The 18,000-nt window shown below is 52.7% G+C and overlaps 2 protein-coding genes across 5 annotated transcripts in view; one reads left to right on the plus strand and one right to left on the minus strand.

Annotated features, from left to right (window-relative positions):
* The window catches only part of LOC135984082 (dedicator of cytokinesis protein 1-like), a 16,105-nt gene extending 14,418 nt beyond the window's left edge, over nt 1-1,687 (minus strand). The window contains exon 1 of the mRNA XM_065598524.1: nt 1,201-1,687. Coding sequence (XP_065454596.1) covers nt 1,201-1,687 — 487 coding nt within the window. The remainder of the gene's footprint in view (nt 1-1,200) is intronic.
* A 492-nt stretch (nt 1,688-2,179) lies between these two features.
* On the plus strand, nt 2,180-17,933 carry LOC135984030 (lipid droplet-regulating VLDL assembly factor AUP1-like). Of its 4 annotated transcripts, none has more exons than XM_065598383.1 (11): nt 2,180-2,358; nt 2,567-2,710; nt 6,656-6,806; nt 9,411-9,598; nt 9,688-9,760; nt 12,722-12,795; nt 13,236-13,302; nt 16,060-16,165; nt 16,521-16,676; nt 16,865-17,028; nt 17,463-17,932. In XM_065598383.1, exons 1-11 carry the CDS (start codon nt 2,312-2,314, stop codon nt 17,553-17,555), a joined length of 1,263 nt encoding a protein of 420 aa, XP_065454455.1. In that variant the 5' UTR covers nt 2,180-2,311; the 3' UTR covers nt 17,556-17,932. The 4 variants fall into 4 exon arrangements, with proteins under 4 accessions (XP_065454455.1, XP_065454457.1, XP_065454458.1 ...); XM_065598384.1 differs by having other exon boundaries at nt 2,182-2,358; nt 2,567-2,704; nt 17,463-17,929; XM_065598385.1 differs by lacking the exon at nt 13,236-13,302 and having other exon boundaries at nt 12,722-12,790.
* The last annotated feature ends 67 nt before the right edge of the window (nt 17,934-18,000 follow it).

Genomic DNA, 18,000 nt, shown 5'->3' on the forward strand with positions numbered 1-18,000 from the left:
GGGTCAGTAGTACCGGGGGTGTCGGTGCGGGGGGGGCCCGAGGGGGGTCGGTACCTGCCCAGGATCTCGATGTAGACCAGGGCGAGGGCGGTACAGGGGTGTCGGTGCGTGGGGGGTCCGGGGGGGCGCGGTAGTACCGGGGGTGCGGTACCGGGGGTGTCGGTGCAGGGGGGGGCCGGGGGGGCGGTACCGGGGGTGTCGGTGCGGGGGGGGGGTCAGTAATACCGGGGGGTCGGTACGGGGGGGGTCGGTACCGGGGGGGGTCGGTAGTACCGGGGGTGTCGGTGCGGGGGGGGCCCGAGGGGGGTCGGTACCTGCCCAGGATCTCGATGTAGACCAGGGCGGGGGCGGTACCGGGGGTGTCAGTGCGGGGGGGGTCGGTGTGGGGGGGGTCGGTAGTACCGGGGGGGGGGGTCGGTACCTGCCCAGGATCTCGATGTAGACCAGGGCGGGGGCGGTACCGGGGTGTCAGTGCGGGGGGGGGTCAGTAGTACCGGGGGGGGGGTCGGTACCTGCCCAGGATCTCGATGTAGACCAGGGCGGGGGCGGGTACCGGGGGTGTCAGTGCGGGGGGGGGGGTCGGTAGTACCGGGGGGGGGGGGGGGGTCGGTACCTGCCCAGGATCTCGATGTAGACCAGGGCGGGGGCGGTACCGGGGGTGTCAGTGCGGGGGGGGGGGGTCGGTAGTACCGGGGGGGGGGGGGGGTCGGTACCTGCCCAGGATCTCGATGTAGACCAGGGCGGGGGCGGTACCGGGGGTGTCGGTGCGGGGGGGGGGCGGTCGGTACCTGCCCAGGATCTCGATGTAGACCAGGGCGGGGGCGGTACCGGGGGTGTCAGTGCGGGGGGGGGGGTCGGTAGTACCGGGGGGGGGGGGGGGGGTCGGTACCTGCCCAGGATCTCGATGTAGACCAGGGCGGGGGCGGTACCGGGGGTGTCGGTGCGGGGGGGGGGCGGTCGGTACCTGCCCAGGATCTCGATGTAGACCAGGGCGGGGGCGGTACAGGGGTGTCGGTGCGTGGGGGGTCCGGGGGGGACGGGACGGTAGTACCGGGGGTGCGGTACCGGGGGTGTCGGTGCAGGGGGGGGCCGGGGGGGCGGTACCGGGGGTGTCGGTGCGGGGGGGGTCAGTAGTACCGGGGGGGGTCAGTAGTACCGGGGGTGTCGGTGCAGGGGGGGCCCGAGGGGGGTCGGTAGTACCGGGGGGGGGTCGGTACCTGCCCAGGATCTCGATGTAGACCAGGGCGGGGGCGGTACCGGGGGTGTCAGTGCGGGGGGGGTCGGTGCGGGGGGGGGGGTCGGTAGTACCGGGGGGGTCAGTAGTACCGGGGGGGGGTCGGTACCTGCCCAGGATCTCGATGTAGACCAGGGCGGGGGCGGTTTTCTCCACCACGTCGGCGATGAAGTTGAAGGCGGCGCGGGCGGAGGCGGGCGGCGCGGGGGGAACCGGCACCGCGGCGCGCACCCGGGGCAGCAGCGCGGGCGAGTCCCGGCCCCGGCCCCAGAGCAGCAGCAGCAGCGCCCCGGCCCCCGCCAGCGCCCAGCGGGCCCGGCCTCCCGGGGGCGGCTCCCCGCGCTCCGGGCAGGGAGCGACCGCCAGGCCCCGGACCGGCCCCAACACCCGCGTCGGCCCCAGCAGGGCCCGGCCCCGCCCGGCCGCTCGCACGCCCAGCGCCCAGGCCGCCATTCTCCGCGCCGCGCCGCGCGGGGCAGGCCGGGAAATGGAGTCCCGCGTGGGGCAAGCCGGGAGCGAGGCGCGCCGCGCGGGGCAGGCCGGGAAATGAAGTCCCGCGTGGGGCAAGCCGGGAGCGAGGCGCGCCGCGCGGGGCATGCCGGGAGCGAGGTGGCCGAGCGCGGGGCAGGCCGGGAGATGGAGTCCCACGTGGGGCAAGCCGGGAGCGAGGCGCGCCGCGCGGGGCAGGGCGGGAGATGGAGTCTCGCGCGGGGCGGGGCGGGGCGGGAGCGAGGCGCGCCGCGCGGGGCATGCCGGGAGATGGAGTCCCGCGCGGGGCGGGAGCGAGGCGCGCCGCGCGGGGCATGCCGGGAGATGGAGTCCCGCGCGGGGCGGGGCGGGAGCGAGGCGCGCCGCGCGGGGCATGCCGGGAGATGGAGTCCCGCGCGGGGCGGGGCGGGAGCGAGGCGCGCCGCGCGGGGCAGGCCGGGAGATGGAGTCCCGCCCTGGGCGGGGCGGGAGCGCGGTTCAGGCCGGACGCGGGTTCCCTTTCCCAGACGGCCCCGCGCGGAGAGCGGCCGCCGTGGGTAAGATGGCGGCAGGTCCTGGGCCTCGCTGAGGCGGCGGCTCGGGACCGGGATGGAGCCTCCGGCCTCGGGTCCTGAGCGGCTCTTCGACGCGCACCGGTGAGAGCCCGGCCGGCGGGGGGGTCTCGCTCTCGGGGGGGGGGACTCGCGCGCGGGGGGGCGGGCTGGCCGGTGGGGGGTCGGGTCTCGCTCTCGGGGGGCTGGCCTGGCCTGGCCGGCGGGGGGGGTCTCGCTCTTGGGGGGGGGGGCGCTGGCCTCGCCAGCGTGGGCTCTTATCGGAGCCTGACCTGATCTCTTTCCCTGTCAGGTTTCCCAGCGATGGTTTCCTGCTGCTGGCTCTGCTGCTCTACGCCCCCGTGGGGCTCTGTCTGCTCCTCCTGCGACTCTTCATCGGCATCCACGTCTTCCTGGTCAGCTGCGCCCTGCCTGACAGCCTGCTCCGGAGGTTAGGGTGGGTGCGGGGCTGCCGGGGGAGAGTTGGGGCTCTTGTCAGTCTCCCACCCGCAAAATCCAGCAAATAGTCATCTCTGGAGGGGTTTACATTCATTAGGAACTGGGGAAACTTCTGGACTGGGGGGAGCCTATACAGGAAGGATGGGCTCCACCTAAACCAAAGTGGAACCAGACTGCTGGCACTAAACATTAAAAAGGTTGTAGAGCAGTTTTTAAACTAGGAGATGGGGGAAAGCCGACTGCTGCAGAGGAGCATGTGGCTCGGACAGAGTCTTCTGATGATAGCGAATCTCCAGGTTATAGTCAGGAGTAGAGGATGGAAGAGGATAAAGTAGGGGCCAGACCAGATGATAAACATTCACATAAAAAAGAATCTGATACATTAGAAAAGGGCAGACAAATAAACAGTGACAAGTTTTTAAAGTGCTTGTACACAAATGCTAGAAGTCTAAATAATAAGATGGGTGAACTAGAGTGCCTTGTGATAAAGGCGGATATTGATATAATAGGCATCACAGAAACCAGGTGGACTGAGGACAATCAATGGGACACAATCATTCCGGGGTACAAAATATATCGGAAGGACAGAACAGGTCGTGCGGGGTGGGGAGTGGCACTATATGTGAAAGAAAATGTACAATCAAATGAAGTAAAAATCTTAAGCAAATCCGCATGTTCCATAGAATCTCTATGGATAGAAATTTCATGCTCTAATAAGAATATAACATTAGGGATCTGTTATCGACCACCTGACCAGGACAGTGATAGTGACGATGAAATGCTAAGGGAAATTAGAGAGGCTATCAAAATTAAGAACTCAATAATAGTGGGGGATTTCAATTATCCCCATATTGACTGGGAACATTTCACTTCAGGACGAAATGCAGAGATAAAATTTCTCGATACTTTAAATGACTGCTTCATGGAGCAGCTGGTACGGGAACCCACAAGGGGAGAGGCTACTCTAGATTTAGTCCTGAGTGGAGCGCAGGAGCTGGTCCAAGAGGTAACTATAGCAGGACCGCTTGGAAATAGTGACCATAATACAATAGCGTTCAACATCCCTGTGGTGGGAAGACCATCTCAACAGCCCAACACTGTGGCATTTAATTTCAAAAGGGGGAACTATGCAAAAATGAGGGGGTTAGTTAAACAGAAGTTAAAAGGTACAGTGACTAAAGTGAAATCCCTGCAAGCTGCATGGGCGCTTTTTAAAGACACCATAATAGAGGCCCAACTTCAATGTATACCCCAAATTAAGAAACACGGTAAAAGAACTAAAAAAGAGCCACCGTGGCTTAACTACCATGTAAAAAAAGCAGTGAGAGATAAAAAGACTTCCTTTAAAAAGTGGAAGTCAAATCCTAGTGAGGCAAATAGAAAGGAGCATAAACGCTGCCAAATTAAATGCAAAAATGTAATAAGAAAAGCCAAAGAGGAGTTTGAAGAACGGCTAGCCAAAAACTTCAAAGGTAATAACAAAATGTTTTTTAAGTACATCAGAAGCAGGAAGCCTGCTAAACAACCAGTGGGGCCCCTTGATGATCGAGATACAAAAGGAGCGCTTAAAGACGATAAAGTCATTGCGGAGAAACTAAATGGATTCTTTGCTTCAGTCTTCACGGCTGAGGATGTTAGGAAGATTCCCAAATCTGAGCTGACTTCTGTAGGTGACAAATCTGAGGAACTGTCACGGATTGAAGTGTCACGAGAGGAGGTTTTGGAATTAATTGATAAACTTAACATTAACAAGTCACCGGGACCAGATGGCATTCACCCAAGAGTTCTGAAAGAACTCAAATGTGAAGTTGCGGAACTCTTTAACTAAGGTTTGTAACCTGTCCTTTAAATCGGCTTCTGTACCTGATGACTGGAAGTTAGCTAATGTAACGCCAATATTTAAAAAGGACTCTAGAGGTGATCCCGGCAATTACAGACCGGTAAGTCTAACGTCTGTACCGGGCAAAACGATAGTTAAGAATAAAATTGTCCAACACATAGAAAAACACAAACTGTTGAGCAATAGTCAACATGGTTTCTGTAAAGGGAAATCGTGTCTTACTAATCTATTAGAATTCTTTGAAGGGGTCAACAAACATGTGGACAAGGGGGATCCAGTGGACATAGTGTACTTAGATTTCCAGAAAGTCTTTGACAAGGTCCCTCACCAAAGGCTCTTATGTAAATTAAGCTGCCATGGGATAAAAGGGAAGGTCCTTTCATGGATTGAGAACTGGTTAAAAGACAGGGAACAAAGGGTAGGAATAAATGGTAAATTCTCAGAATGGAGATGGGTAACTAGTGGTGTTCCCCAAGGGTCAGTCCTCGGACCGATCCTATTCAACTTATTTATAAATGATCTGGAGAAAGGGGTAAACAGTGAGGTGGCAAAGTTTGCAGATGATACTAAACTGCTAAAGATAGTTAAGTCCAAAGCAGACTGTGAAGAACTTCAAAAAGATCTCACAAAACTAAGTGATTGGGCAACAAAATGGCAAATGAAATTTAATGTGGATAAATGTAAAGTAATGCACATTGGAAAAAATAACCCCAATTATACATACAATATGATGGGGGCTAATTTAGCTACAACAAGTCAGGAAAAAGATCTTGGAGTCATCGTGGATAGTTCTCTGAAGATGTCCGTGCAGTGTGCAGAGGCGGTCAAAAAAGCAAACAGGGTAGTTAGGAATCATTAAAAAGGAGTTAGAGAATAAGACTGAGAATATATTATTGCCCTTATATAAATCGATGGTATGCCCTCGTCTCGAATACTGCATACAGATGTGGTCTCCTCATCTCAAAAAAGATATACTGGCACTAGAAAAGGTACAGAAAAGGGCAACTAAAATGATTAAGGGTTTGGAACGGGTCCCATATGAGGCGAGATTGAAGAGGCTAGGACTTTTCAGCTTGGAAAGAGGAGACTAAGGGGGGATATGATAGAGGTATATAAAATCATGAGTGATGTGGAGAAAGTGGATAAGGAAAAGTTATTTACTTATTCCCATAATACAGGAACTAGGGGTCATCAAATGAAATTAATAGGCAGCAGGTTTAAAACAAATACAAGGAAGTTCTTCACGCAGCGCACAGTCAACTTGTGGAACTCCTTACCTGAGGAGGTTGTGAAGGCTAGGACTATAACAGGGTTTAAAAGAGAACTGGATAAATTCATGGTGGTTAAGTCCATTAATGGCTATTAGCCAGGATGGGTAAGGAATGGTGACCCTGGCCTCTGTCTGACAGAGGATGGAGATGGATGGCAGGAGAGAGATCACTTGATCATTGCCTGTTAGGTTCACTCCCTCTGGGGCACCTGGCATTGGCCACTGTCGGTAGAAAGGATACTGGGCTAGATGGACCTTTGGTCTGACCCGGTACGGCCATTCTTATGTTCTGCCTGTCTGCAAGGTGGTCCTGTGGGGCCCCCCAGCTCTGCATGGAGTTGGAGCTGCCTCTCCCTGGCCCGCTGGGGCTTGCTGTTAGGTGTGCAGGTTGGCCTTGTGGCTGCTCTGTCCTGGTGCCGTTTGTGCTTAGCAGGCCCTTCATACCCAGTCCTGAGCAAGGAGGCCCCTTTGCTGGTGACTCTAGGGCCTGAGCCCCATGGCACATGCAGCCTGACAAAGGTTTCTTTTGCCCAAGTGCCAGACTGCAGGGGCTGAGAGCAGCAAGGCAAGCAGCCAGCAAGTGCACCTGCAGCCACTCCCTCATGATTCCAGTGCTGAGCTCTCCCCACACAGTTCTGCTGGTTGGTGCCCCTGCTATCCCAGCCCTGAGCTTCCTCTCACTCGCCCTGTCCCCCCACATAACACACCTCTGGTGCCCCTCAGTCCTAATCCCGCAGCGTCTGTATAGCCCTTGCCAGTCTCGTCTTTATTCACTGGTCAGCTAAACCAGTTCTGGTCACCATGGGGCTGGGGGTCTCTGTTCCTGTTGTTAGGTTTATCGTGCGTGTGATGTGTTCGGTGCTGGGTCTGTTTGTACGGCAAAGTGACCCCCATCTCCGGGATGCCAATGTCAGGGTTTATATTGCCAACCACGTGACGCACTTCGACCACAGTGTCATCAACCTACTGACCTCGTGCAATACGGTGAGTCATGCAGGGTTCTGGGGCTGCGTCTCCTAGGAGAAGCACTTAGTGACCTGTTCAGGGATTGGGGACAGGCTCCTGGGTCTGTCTTTATTAATGAATAATTGAACAAGCCTTGAGCTTCTCTTTAGGCTTGTATGTTATGCTGTTGGGTTCTGGTTGGTTCAAGTTAAGGAGGGGCAGAGAACTGGGTCACCCAAGCAAACATGTAGCCTCTGCCTCCCCTTCCTGGCTCTTTAAATAGACATGAGCAGAAGCACAGCTGGGTTTGGGGCTTTCCCAGGGTGCTGGCTGTTTCCTGTGGGTGCAGAGGGCTGCCTGCACCTGCCCAGGAAGCACTGAGCGATGCTGTGTGACGAGGGTCTGCTGACAATAGAAATAATAAACACTGGCGCTGTCAAGCCATTATAAAAATTAATCGCCAATAATAACATTGTTAAACAACAATAGAATACCTTTTATTTAAATATTTTTGGATGTTTTCTACATTTTCAAATATATTGGTTTCAATTACAAGACAGAAAACAAAGTGTACAGTGCTCACTTTATATTTAATTTTTATTACAATTATTTGCACTGTAAAAAAACAAAAAAGTATTTTTCAATTCACCTAATACAAGTACTGTAGTGCAGTCTCTTTATCATGAAAGTTAAGCTTACAAATGTAGAATTATGTAAAACAAAACAAAAAAACTGCATTCAGAAATAAAACCATGTAAAATTTTAGAGCCTGCAAGTCCACTCAGTCCTACTTCTTGTTCAGTCAGTCGCTCAGACAAACAAATTTGTTTACATTTGCAGGAGATAATGCTGCCCGCTGCTTGTTTACAATGTCACCTGAAAGTGAGAACAGGTGTTCTCATGGTACTGTTGTAGCCGGTGTTGCAAGATATTTATGTGCCAGATGCGCTAAAGCTTCCTATGTCCCTTCATGCTTCAACCACTATTCCAGGGGACATGCGTCCATACCGATGACCGGTTCTCCTCGATAACAATCCAAATCAGTGCAGACCGACGCATGTTCATTTTCATTATCTGGGTCAGATGCCACCAGCAGGAGGTTGATTTTCTTTTTCGGTGGTTCAGGGTCTGTAGGTTCCGCATTGGACTGTTGCTCTTTTAAGACTTCTGAAAGCATGCTCCACACCTCATCCCTCTCAGATTTTGGACGGCACTTCAGATTCTTAAACCTTGGGTCGAATGCTGTAGCTATCTTTAGAAATCTCACATTTGCATTTTGTGAAATCTGCAATGAAAGTGTTCTTAAAACGAACAACATGCTGGGTCATCATCCAAGACTGCTATAACATGAAATATATGGCGGCATGTGGGTAAAAAACAGAGCAGGTGACGTGCAATTCTTCCCCCAGGAGTTCAGTCACAGATTTAATTAACACATTTTTTAACAAGTGTCATCAGCATGGAAGCTTATCCCCTGGAATGATGGCCAAAAGATGAAGGGGCATACCAATTTTTAACATATCTGGCACATAAATGCCTTGCAATGCCAGCTACAAAAGTACTGTGCAAATGCCCGTTCTCACTTTCTGGTGACATTGTAAATAAGAGGAGGGCAGCATTATCTCCTGTAAACGTAAACAAACTTGTTTGTCATAGCAATTGGCTGAACAAGAAGTGGGACTGAGTGGACTTGTAGGCTCTGAAGTTTTACACTGTTTTGTTTTTGAGTGCAGTTATGTAACAACAACAAAATCTACATTTGTAAGTTGCACTTTCATGACAAAAGCAACAAAGAGTCCTGTGGCATCTTATAGACTAACAGATGTATTGGAGCATAAGTTTTCATGGGTGAATACCCACTTCGTTAGACGCATGTGGTGGAAATTACCAGAGGCAGGTATAAATATGCAGGCCAGAATCAGTCTGGAGATAAGTCAGTTCAATCAGGGAGGATGAGGCCCTCTTCTAGCAGTTGAGGTGTGAAAACCAAGAGAGGAGAAACTGCTTTTGTAGTTGGCTGGCCATTCACAGTCTTTGTTTAATCCTGAGCTGATGGGGTCAAATTTGCAAATGACAAAGAGATGACAGAGATTGCACTACAGTATGAGGTGAATTGAAAAATATTTTTTCTTTTGTTTATCATTTTTACACTGCTAATATTTGTAATAAAAATAATATACACTTCGATTTCAATTACAACACAGAATACAATATATATGAAAATGTAGAAAAACATCCAAAATACATTTCAGTTGGTATTCTATTGTTTAATAGTGCGATTAAAACTGCGATTAATCATGATGAATCTTTTTAATTGCAATTAATTATTTTTTTAGTGAATCACGTGAGTTAACTGCGATTAATCGATAGCCCTAATAAGCACTCTCCCCTGAGAGGACTTGTATTTTGCACAGTCCTGAAGGGCCACACACTTGGTGTGGGGAGGGATGACAAATCTTGTACCCAAGGCCCCTCTCCTCCCATTCACAGCTGGGGGCCGTTGGGAGGACACCCGGCTGCTGCTGCAGTGTCTGGGGAGGGAAGGGCTCTCGGGCAGTCTGGATCCATATGGACCAGCAGGCTGGAGTCTTAGCAGGGAGACCGGGTGGGGGTCACTAATTTGCCCTTGCTCTTCTCTTGCAGCCTGCGCTGAATGGCACGCCGGGTTTCATCTGCTGGTCACGGGGATTCATGGAGCTAGGGGCGGTGGGGAGCCGGGCAGAGCTGGTGGATTCCCTGAAGGTGTATTCGTCCCATGGGGGGAATCCACCTCTGCTGCTGTTCCCAGAGGAGGCAGCCACTAATGGTCGAGTCGGCCTTCTTCGCTTCAGGTAGTGGTGGTGGGGGATGTTCCTGGGGACAGGACTGCCTTGGCCCATCTCTATGGCCCTTGTTAATCGCTGGGATGTTTCCTTTTCAGCTCCTGGCCGTTCTCAATCCTGGATGTGATTCAGCCTGTGGCTCTGCAAGTTCAGAGGCCCTTAATTGCTGTGGTGAGTCTAGAGGTTTGGGGCAAAGAGCCCCTAGCCCATAATGGGTGCGTACAGCTTAGGGGGGTCATGCTAGAGGGTTACCATTGCCGTTACTTTGCGCCCTGTGCTTTGGGTTGTTTCCCTCCGTGTCAAACTTCTCAGTGGCCATGTGAGGCAGGCGTTCTGCTTCCTCACAGGGAATTTCACTGACATCGGCTTTGCCTTTCACACATCTCTTAAGTTCTGATGGCAATATTGGTACGTTTGTGATCTATCAACCTGCCTAGGCAAGGCTCCTCTCTGGGTCCCATCACTAGTATCTCAGCACCCCACCAATTTTAACACGCTTATTCTCACAGTACCCCACGAGATCAGGAAGTGCGATTATCCCCTGAGGGACTACGTGACTCGCCCCCAGGCACGCGGGGCTGAGTTCAGGTCTGCCTAGGCTCGCACATGAAGCATAGCCCATTTCTCCTCTCGGATGCTAGTGTTAATATGTTGACAGTGACACCGTTAAATGGGTTGCAGCCATAACGTTTTCAGCTCCCTTAAAGCTGTGACTTGGGGCTTGAGGAGAGAGAAACTGATTTAACAGATAGAGGCAGCGATAAAATGGTGGGGTGAGGGAAAGGAGTTACTCTGTAATGGCCAGAGGTGGATGGGTGGTTATACAGCTGTCACGTGGAGCCAGAGCGAGCACCCTCTCTTGGGCAAGCAAGGACACCCTTCTCCGTGGATATTTGCTCAGGCTGAAAACTGGGGCCTGGGTTAGTCTCACAATTGCAGGTTCCCTCTCTCAGCAGCAGGGTCAGATGAGGCCTACTAAGCAGGCAGGGACCGCATCTGGAAAGTGTGTTGTCAGAGCAGCTTGGCTGCCCTGACACCCATTAGACCCACAACTTAGAGCAGAAAATAAGGAAAGCAACGGGACAGATGCCAAGAAATAATAGACAAAAGCCCCCCACCCTACATAAGTCTCTTTCATCCAGGAGTTGTCACTGACTGTCAGGATAACCAAGGAAAGTTCCAGGAGTTCTAGCCACACAGTGCCAGGCTGTGAGGACCAAAGGCTAATTGAGGGGAGCTGCTTAGGGACTAAAATTGACCAGCCGTTATCCATGCAGTCCTCAAAAGGTCTGGACCTACGGTGCTGATTGAAAGAAATGTGACTCTGTCAGTTTCAAAAATGTTATTAAAACTGTTGAACAAAATCCAGAAAATATCAGCTAAGCTTCTGTTAATATTGCTAAACTAAATCACAAATTAAACAACAATATAACTATCAAATCAACCAGGTCCTTTCAATGCAGGATTGCAATTACATCACCAGATTAATTCAACAAATAATCCACCTTTATAAAGCCTAAGAAGGGATCTGAGGAGCAAGTTGTCCATTTGTTCATAAACCCCAACTAAGGAATGTTACCAGTTAATCCAGTTTATGATTTGGGAGTGTTAAATGTTTTAACACTGAAACCAAATTATCGACTGTTTAAACCACAGTTTCAGAGCCAATTACAAAGCTACTTCCTTGGCTTTCAGTTCTCGTGTTGCAGTCCTAAGCCCCTCCTAACCCACCCTCCAGCAGAGAGTTTATAACAGATTCCAGCAAAACTCTGACGAGCGGAAGTTTGACCAGTCTTATCAGCCAAAAGTTACACCTGGCAGTAATTTTTTTAGGGCTTCTAAACACAGAATGTAGGACACATTTTGATGGGTGTCTGAGACTTTAAAACTGAGGACCATTGTGATGTCCCCCAGTGGACTCTCAGACACCCTTTGACAGCTTAAAATTAGGGAATGTAAAGGTTGGGACACCTCCCATTTAATACAAACCAAAGAGAAAAAGGAAATTCTAAAGGTAATGAGCAGCAGTCCCTGAGCCAGACAGATGCTGCTGGCACATCGCTTCTTGCTAGTGGGGGTCTCCTTTGAGTGTGGGGAGAGGCTTGTCTCTGGCTAGTGTGGCCTCTTGATTGATGTGACATAAGTCACAATATTCGGTGATTTGCCTACCACAGAGACTGTAAATCTGATCCTCCAAAATATCAACATGGGACCACTTGGTGAGGAAGATGACATGGTCTTAGTGGGAATGAAAAAGTCTTGAGATGACATTGTCGCCAGTGCATGGAAAATTTGACCAAAAAATCCTATAAAAGTCTCTGAAGAGTCCTAGTAACAACCAGCCACTCAGCATTCATCCATTAACAACATTAAAAATAAGTTGGACATCTTTTGGTCAAATTTTGTTAATATTCTCTCAATCAACAATTTAATAATCTATATATGTAGGAATTACGTCGTAAATCAAACACTTTATCTTTGAAAGTTTCATCTTGACAGAGAAGTAACTTTAAAATCTCTCAGTGAAATCCATTTAAGAAATAAAAATAAGTTTAAAGTCTGAATTCCCATACAACCTATTTCTCTCACAAGGTCTTGACGGGTCTGGAAAATCTTCAAGTTTTGTCTGGTCTGAGTACTCCTTAGCTATGAATTGTTTGTGTTATAGGCGTCCTAGTGCCCAAAACAGATCCAAGCAATGTCATTGAGTCCAACATTCTTCCATACTATGATTCTGGCCTAGAGAGTAGAGCCTTCCTGTGAGTCCAGAAAATTGTTCATGGTCCATAGGCCTGAAGCCATTACCAGTCTTTCATTTGAGAGCAGGTTCTGTCAGTTACGAGTGGGGAGGGGGACACACCTGTCTGCTCTGATGGTAGGAGCGGGGCAAGCCCTGGAGCTATGTAGTCAGTTGGTGCTAGTCCTGTGCATGTCTCCTTGTCATAATCCACATCCCCAATCATCTCAGTCCCTCTTAGTTCTGCCTGGTGAGAAAGCAGCCTGCCTGGATTTGCCTCAGGGTAGGTCTTTGCTGTGCTCTCATTTCCTTCCTTTGGGCATGTCCGTGCTGTAAGTGCCATGTTGCCCCATCTCACTGGCTGTGTGTGGCTCTCACTGTGCTCTCTTCCCCAGAGTGTGGCCGACTCCTCCTGGATCACAGAGCTGCTCTGGACCTTCTTTGTTCCCTTCACAGTTTATCAAGTAAGGTACTATCTCTCGCTCTCCTTTGAGGAGGGGGGTGGGTTGCAGGGACAGAACCTGGGGACAGACTGTGTCCTTTTCCCCCAGGCTGTGGCGCACATAGCAGTTTTCCTGCCCACACCTTGTGTCTGACCCTGGTGCCTCTGTGTTCTTGCTGCCTCACTGGGGCAGCAGCTCCTCCTCTGGGAACCACGTGAACAGCCCACTGACCCCCCTTTTCCTGACAGTTAACAAAGAGTCTAAATCAAATGGGTTCAATTCCTCCCCGGTAACCCCCCCTCCCAATCCACCTCCCTCCTCTGCCACACCTCTCGTTCGCGTTGCTACCCCTGGGGCTTGGCCCTGTTGCTGGGGCAAGGGGATCGGGTGGACTCGGGAGGGCCCTGGTGCCCAGGCTCTCAGCCATGCCAGGAGCAGTCAGCCCAGTGCTGTTGTCTCCCATCAGGTGGATGCCGCCTGTCTTCAGACAAGCTGATGAGCCGAATGAGGAGTTTGCGCTCCGAGTTCAGGAGGTAGGAGGGGCTGAGGGAGGGAGAGTTGGGGCTGCTGCAGTTGCAGGGTGTCCTAGAGGAGGCTTGGGGCTGGATCGGTAGGTGTGAGCAGTGTCTGTGTTGGGGCAGAGAGCGTCTCCAGGGAGGGGCCAGGGTGTGTGTCTGGATGGAGGGGGTATCCCTGCGCCCATATTTGTTACCCCCCAATTTGTCATATCCCTCATGGCCTGCTATATTTGCCCCTCCACAGCTCCGTGCACACAGGCAGGCTGGCTAATGGGAACGAGGGTATAGAAATGGAACTTACCACAGCCGAGGGAAAAGCAAAGCTCAGAGCTTAGTGTGCTGACACTGGGGAAGACCAGGTCACCTCCATCCCAGAGCACAGGGAAAGCTAGCACGTGACACTGCTAGGGAGGTAGTAAGGATTTCTGAGAATCTGTCAAATGCAGAGTGGTGCTGTCTGGCACGAATAGCCAACAGAGTGCCAGTATTTGTGGCACTCTCCCTGTTACCTGCGCACTCTAGGACACCCTACCTTTACCCTTCTGTGGGCTCAAGGCATAACCCGGTTAATTTAGGCATCCACACCCTTTCCCAGTTCCTACAGCTCCGGATGAAAGGCACCTACCCTTTCCCAATTCCTAGGGCTCAGGGCATACTCTTCTGCAGGTTTGCAGGGCTTTTTACCAGCAAAAAGCTCCTTACACAGTAATATAGTAATATCCTTAAACTCTATTTATTAACAGTTACCAAACGAGAATACACGTGCTAAGCATACAATGCTCACCGCTCCCAATAAGGCATGCAAACTTTTCCTGGTGGCCAGTCAGGATCAGGTTGTCCAGGGCAGTGGTTCTCAACCAGGGGTACAGGTCTTCTAGGGGGTATATCAACTCATCTAGATATTTGCCGAGTTTTACAACAGGCTTCCATAAAAGCACTGGCAAAGTCAATACAAACTAAAATTTCATACAGAAAAAATGAGTCAGCAATTTTTCAGTAATAGTGTGCTGTGAAAAGAACGAGGAATCCTTGTGGCACCTTAGAGACTAACACATTTATTTGGGCATAAGTTTTTGTGGGCTAAAAACTGAAGTGGGTTATAGCCCATGAAAGCTTGTGCCCAAATAAATGTGTTAGTCTCTAAGGTGCCACAAGGACTCCTCGTTCTTTTTGCTGATACAGACTAACATGGCTACCACTCTGAAACCTGTCAGTGGGCTGTGACACTTTCTTATTTTAATGTCTGATTTTGTAGGCAAGTAGTTTTTAAGTGAGGTGAAACTTAGGGGTACGCAAGACAAATTGGACTCCTGAAAGGGGTACAGTAGTCTGGAAAGGTTGAGAACCACTGGTCCAGGGACTCCAGCTTCTGCATAAGATAGTTGGCAGGATGTGGAGGTCTGGCAACTCTGATCTTGGGCTGTATCTGAATTAGGTTCCAAAGAATTTCTGTTTGGACCCCAGTTAGTTAAACTTGAGTCCTGGTTAGCTACACCTTAACCCAGGGGTGGGCAAACTTTTTGGCCTGAGGGCCGCATCGGGTTTCGGAAATTGTATGGAGGGCCGGTTAGGGGAGGCTGTGCCTCCCCAAGCAGCCAGGTGTGGCCTGGTCCCTGCCCCCTATTTCTCCCCTTCCCCCCCGTTTCTTGCCCCCCGACAGCTGCCCCGGGACCCCTGCCCCATCTAACCCCCCCTGACCGCCCCCGGAACCCCACCCAACCCCATCTCTCATTCCTGAATGCTCCTCCCCCCCAGGAACCCTGCACCAGCCAACCACCCCTTCTCCCTGACCGCCCTCGGAACCCCTGCCCCCCGCTGCCCCATCCAACCCCCCTCCTTTCTGACTGCCCCCCAGGACCCCTGCACCCATTCAATCCCCCCCCCCCCCCCCGTTCCCTGCCCTTTGACCGCCCCGACCCCTATCATACCTCTGTCCCCTGACCAACACCCCGAATTCCTCTGCCCTCTATCCAACCCCCGCTGCCCCCTTATCGCGCTGCCTGGAGCGCTGGTGGCTGGCGGCGCGGCTGTGGCGGGAGCCAGCCATGCCACCGCACAGCACCGGGTCAGGCTGCGGCTCTGCAGCTGGGCCGCCCGGGTGGCACAGTGAGCTGAGGCTGCGGGGGAGGGGGAACAGCAGGGGAGGACCTGGGGGCTAGCGTCCCAGCCAGGAGCTCAGGGGCCGGACCAGATGTGGCCCGCGGGCCATAAGCTGCCCACCTCTGCCTTAACCAATCATTTTAAACTAAAGTACTACAAAATAATTCTTTGACCAATCCTAACATATTGTGAAACAATTGTTTAACCAATCATACACCACCACCTTAGTTGATTTAAATCTTGCAAAATTAGTCACAGACAGACAGAAACAAAGAACCAGACAGAGACATTAGAGATAAACAATAGAGAAGTGGGGACCATAAAGGCATAACAATAAAGAAGTAGGGATTTCACAATCACAGCTGTTAAGTGATTCTTTGCCAGACAGAATGCATCATTTTCTTTAAACATCTTAAGATCTGTTTCTTTATCTGGTGGTGATGGTGCTGTTAGGACAGGAACGCCGCCGCTTTAACTGCCCCAAAATTCATTGTTGTAATGTAATTTAGATGGAATGGGAGCATGTGACTTTCTGCTTCTTTGCTCCTGTCTTAATGTGGCGGCAGAAAAAGGCCTCAGACCTTACACCTGGGCGCACAGGTGCATTGTGGTGCTTGGATCTTGTTGCCCTGGGCATGACTGTGCTGACTCTCTCCTGTGTGTTTTCTGTAGCTCTTGGCCGTGGAGCTGGGCGTGGTTTCTACGCGACTCACCGCAGCGGATAAAGCTGAGCATATGAAGAGGCTGAGACACACCCCGCCTCACCTCTTTGCCCCAGGTATGTGTCTGCCCTCCCTGCTGCAGAGCACGTGCCTGGGCTCCGGCAGAGCCCCTCCTACTGCCCGCTCTCTGCCTTGGTGGCTGCCCTGATCTGCTGTGGGAGGGAAAAGGACGTGCTCCTCCAGTGCCAGCCCCCTCCCTGGGGAAGCAGGAGGCACTCCTGGGAAAGGGCGTTACCCCAGCCTGCCTGCTCCAGACTGGGATAAGGGCAGACCTGGTGAGGTGGGGGGTCCCCTTATAGAGCCTGTAGAAGCTAGAGATGCCAGCGGGTCATCGCTCCCCTGGCCAGGCTAGCTTGGGCCTTGCACTCTCCCCTGGGCTGCCCGTTCATGCTTCTGTTCTTACTCCTGCAGCCTCAAGCCAGTCCTTGGTTGCCAGGCCCAGGGCATCTCCCAGCCTGGCTGGTGTCGGGCCTCTTGCTCCCGAGGATGTGCGGATCACGGAGATGGTCCAGCGGGTCAAGGAGGTGCTCCCACATGTGTCTCTGGGAACCATCAGGAGAGACCTGGGTAAGCGCATACCTGGGACCTTCGTGCGGACCCTGTGGGGCAGAGGCTGGCTGCTGCCCTTCAACACCCGGCGTGGAGGCCTGGGGACTGTTGTGCTATGGGGCTCGTTGGGACATGGAGAACCCCTGCACAGGTCCCTTAGCTTCAGCAGCAGCTCCCCCTCTAACCGAGCCCCTGTGTCCCCACAGCCCAGACCAACTGCGTGGACACTACCATCGCCAACCTCCTGGAGGGCCAGGTGCCCCTCCTCCCTGAGGACAAGGATCCGGAGCCTGGCCTGCTTGCTCCGTCAACGTCCCAGACTCCAGCGGCCTCCAGCCCTCAGTGCCCTGCAGCTTCATCCTCCTCCAAGGTGCCTGCTGGTGGGACGTCGAGAGGGGGACCTGGGGAGGCTGAACCCGCTGGCCCACAGGCGCTCTCAGGGCTGCGCTGGGGCTTGCCCCCAAGAGCTGGTAGCGGGTTTGAGAGAGCTGGGACTGCAAGGAAGGAGACAAGTCAGGGCCAGGAACGGGGGTGATGAGCTCCTCTCCCTCGCTAGACCCAACTCATGGCCTGGCAGTGTGGGGAGCTGGGCACCATGGGCTGGTTCAGCTGTGACCACCCAAGCTCCGGCCTGTGATGCTGATGGGACTGGAGACTTCTGCGGCCTCTAGTACTGATGCTCTCCGTGAGAAGCACGGGTGCTGAGGTCATGGTAAGGTGCGTGGGGAGGGGTGGGTGCTGGGCTACTTGGCAGCTTGCCTGGCCATGCAGTGTGGCTGCTCCCTGAATGCTCTCTTCCCCCAGCCCGCTGTGAAGCTCTTTGCGAAGTCCCCTGTGGAGAGGCATTTGTCCCTGCAGGAGCGGAAACATGTGCTGTATGCCTACGCCAGGAGGTGAGTCCCTTCTGTGTCTCAGGACCCCTGCCTCTGCCATGGTCACAGCAAGGGTGGTCGGCATTCCTGGGTCTGTATCTATGCTCTGCCCAGCTCCGGGCAAGGGTGCTGGTGCCCAGCAGAACCCTGCCTCCCAGCACAGGATGGTGGCTACGGAAACGTGGCTGGATTTGGCTCCTTTTCCAGCGTGAGACCCTCTTCGTGGTTCTGGGGCAGCTCTCACCAGTTTGTCAGCACCCCGGAGCCTGGGGCCGTCTCCCTGGGCTGGACATAGGGCTGTCCTCTCCCTGCTGTATTCAATCAGTAAATTAAAGGATAGGCACATAATTAATGCCAGTCCATGTGGCTTTATGGCAAATGGGGCTTGTCAAGCCGGGTTTAATCCTTTGGTATTGTGAGTGTGGTTGATAAAGGTAACTGCACACCTGTTATGTGCCTGCACAACATTC

Source organism: Chrysemys picta, chromosome 5, assembly GCF_011386835.1.
Source record: "Chrysemys picta bellii isolate R12L10 chromosome 5, ASM1138683v2, whole genome shotgun sequence".
In the NCBI taxonomy this organism is placed as follows: Eukaryota; Metazoa; Chordata; order Testudines; family Emydidae; genus Chrysemys; species Chrysemys picta.

Bases quoted from the DNA above. Each gene is read 5' to 3' on its own strand.
- LOC135984030 (XM_065598383.1), top strand. From the start codon at position 2,312: ATGGAGCCTCCGGCCTCGGGTCCTGAGCGGCTCTTCGACGCGCACCG. The intron at 9,761-12,721 runs GTGAGTCTAGAG...TCTCTTCCCCAG, and splicing joins AGAGGCCCTTAATTGCTGTG to AGTGTGGCCGACTCCTCCTG. The intron at 16,677-16,864 runs GTAAGCGCATAC...GTGTCCCCACAG, and splicing joins AACCATCAGGAGAGACCTGG to CCCAGACCAACTGCGTGGAC.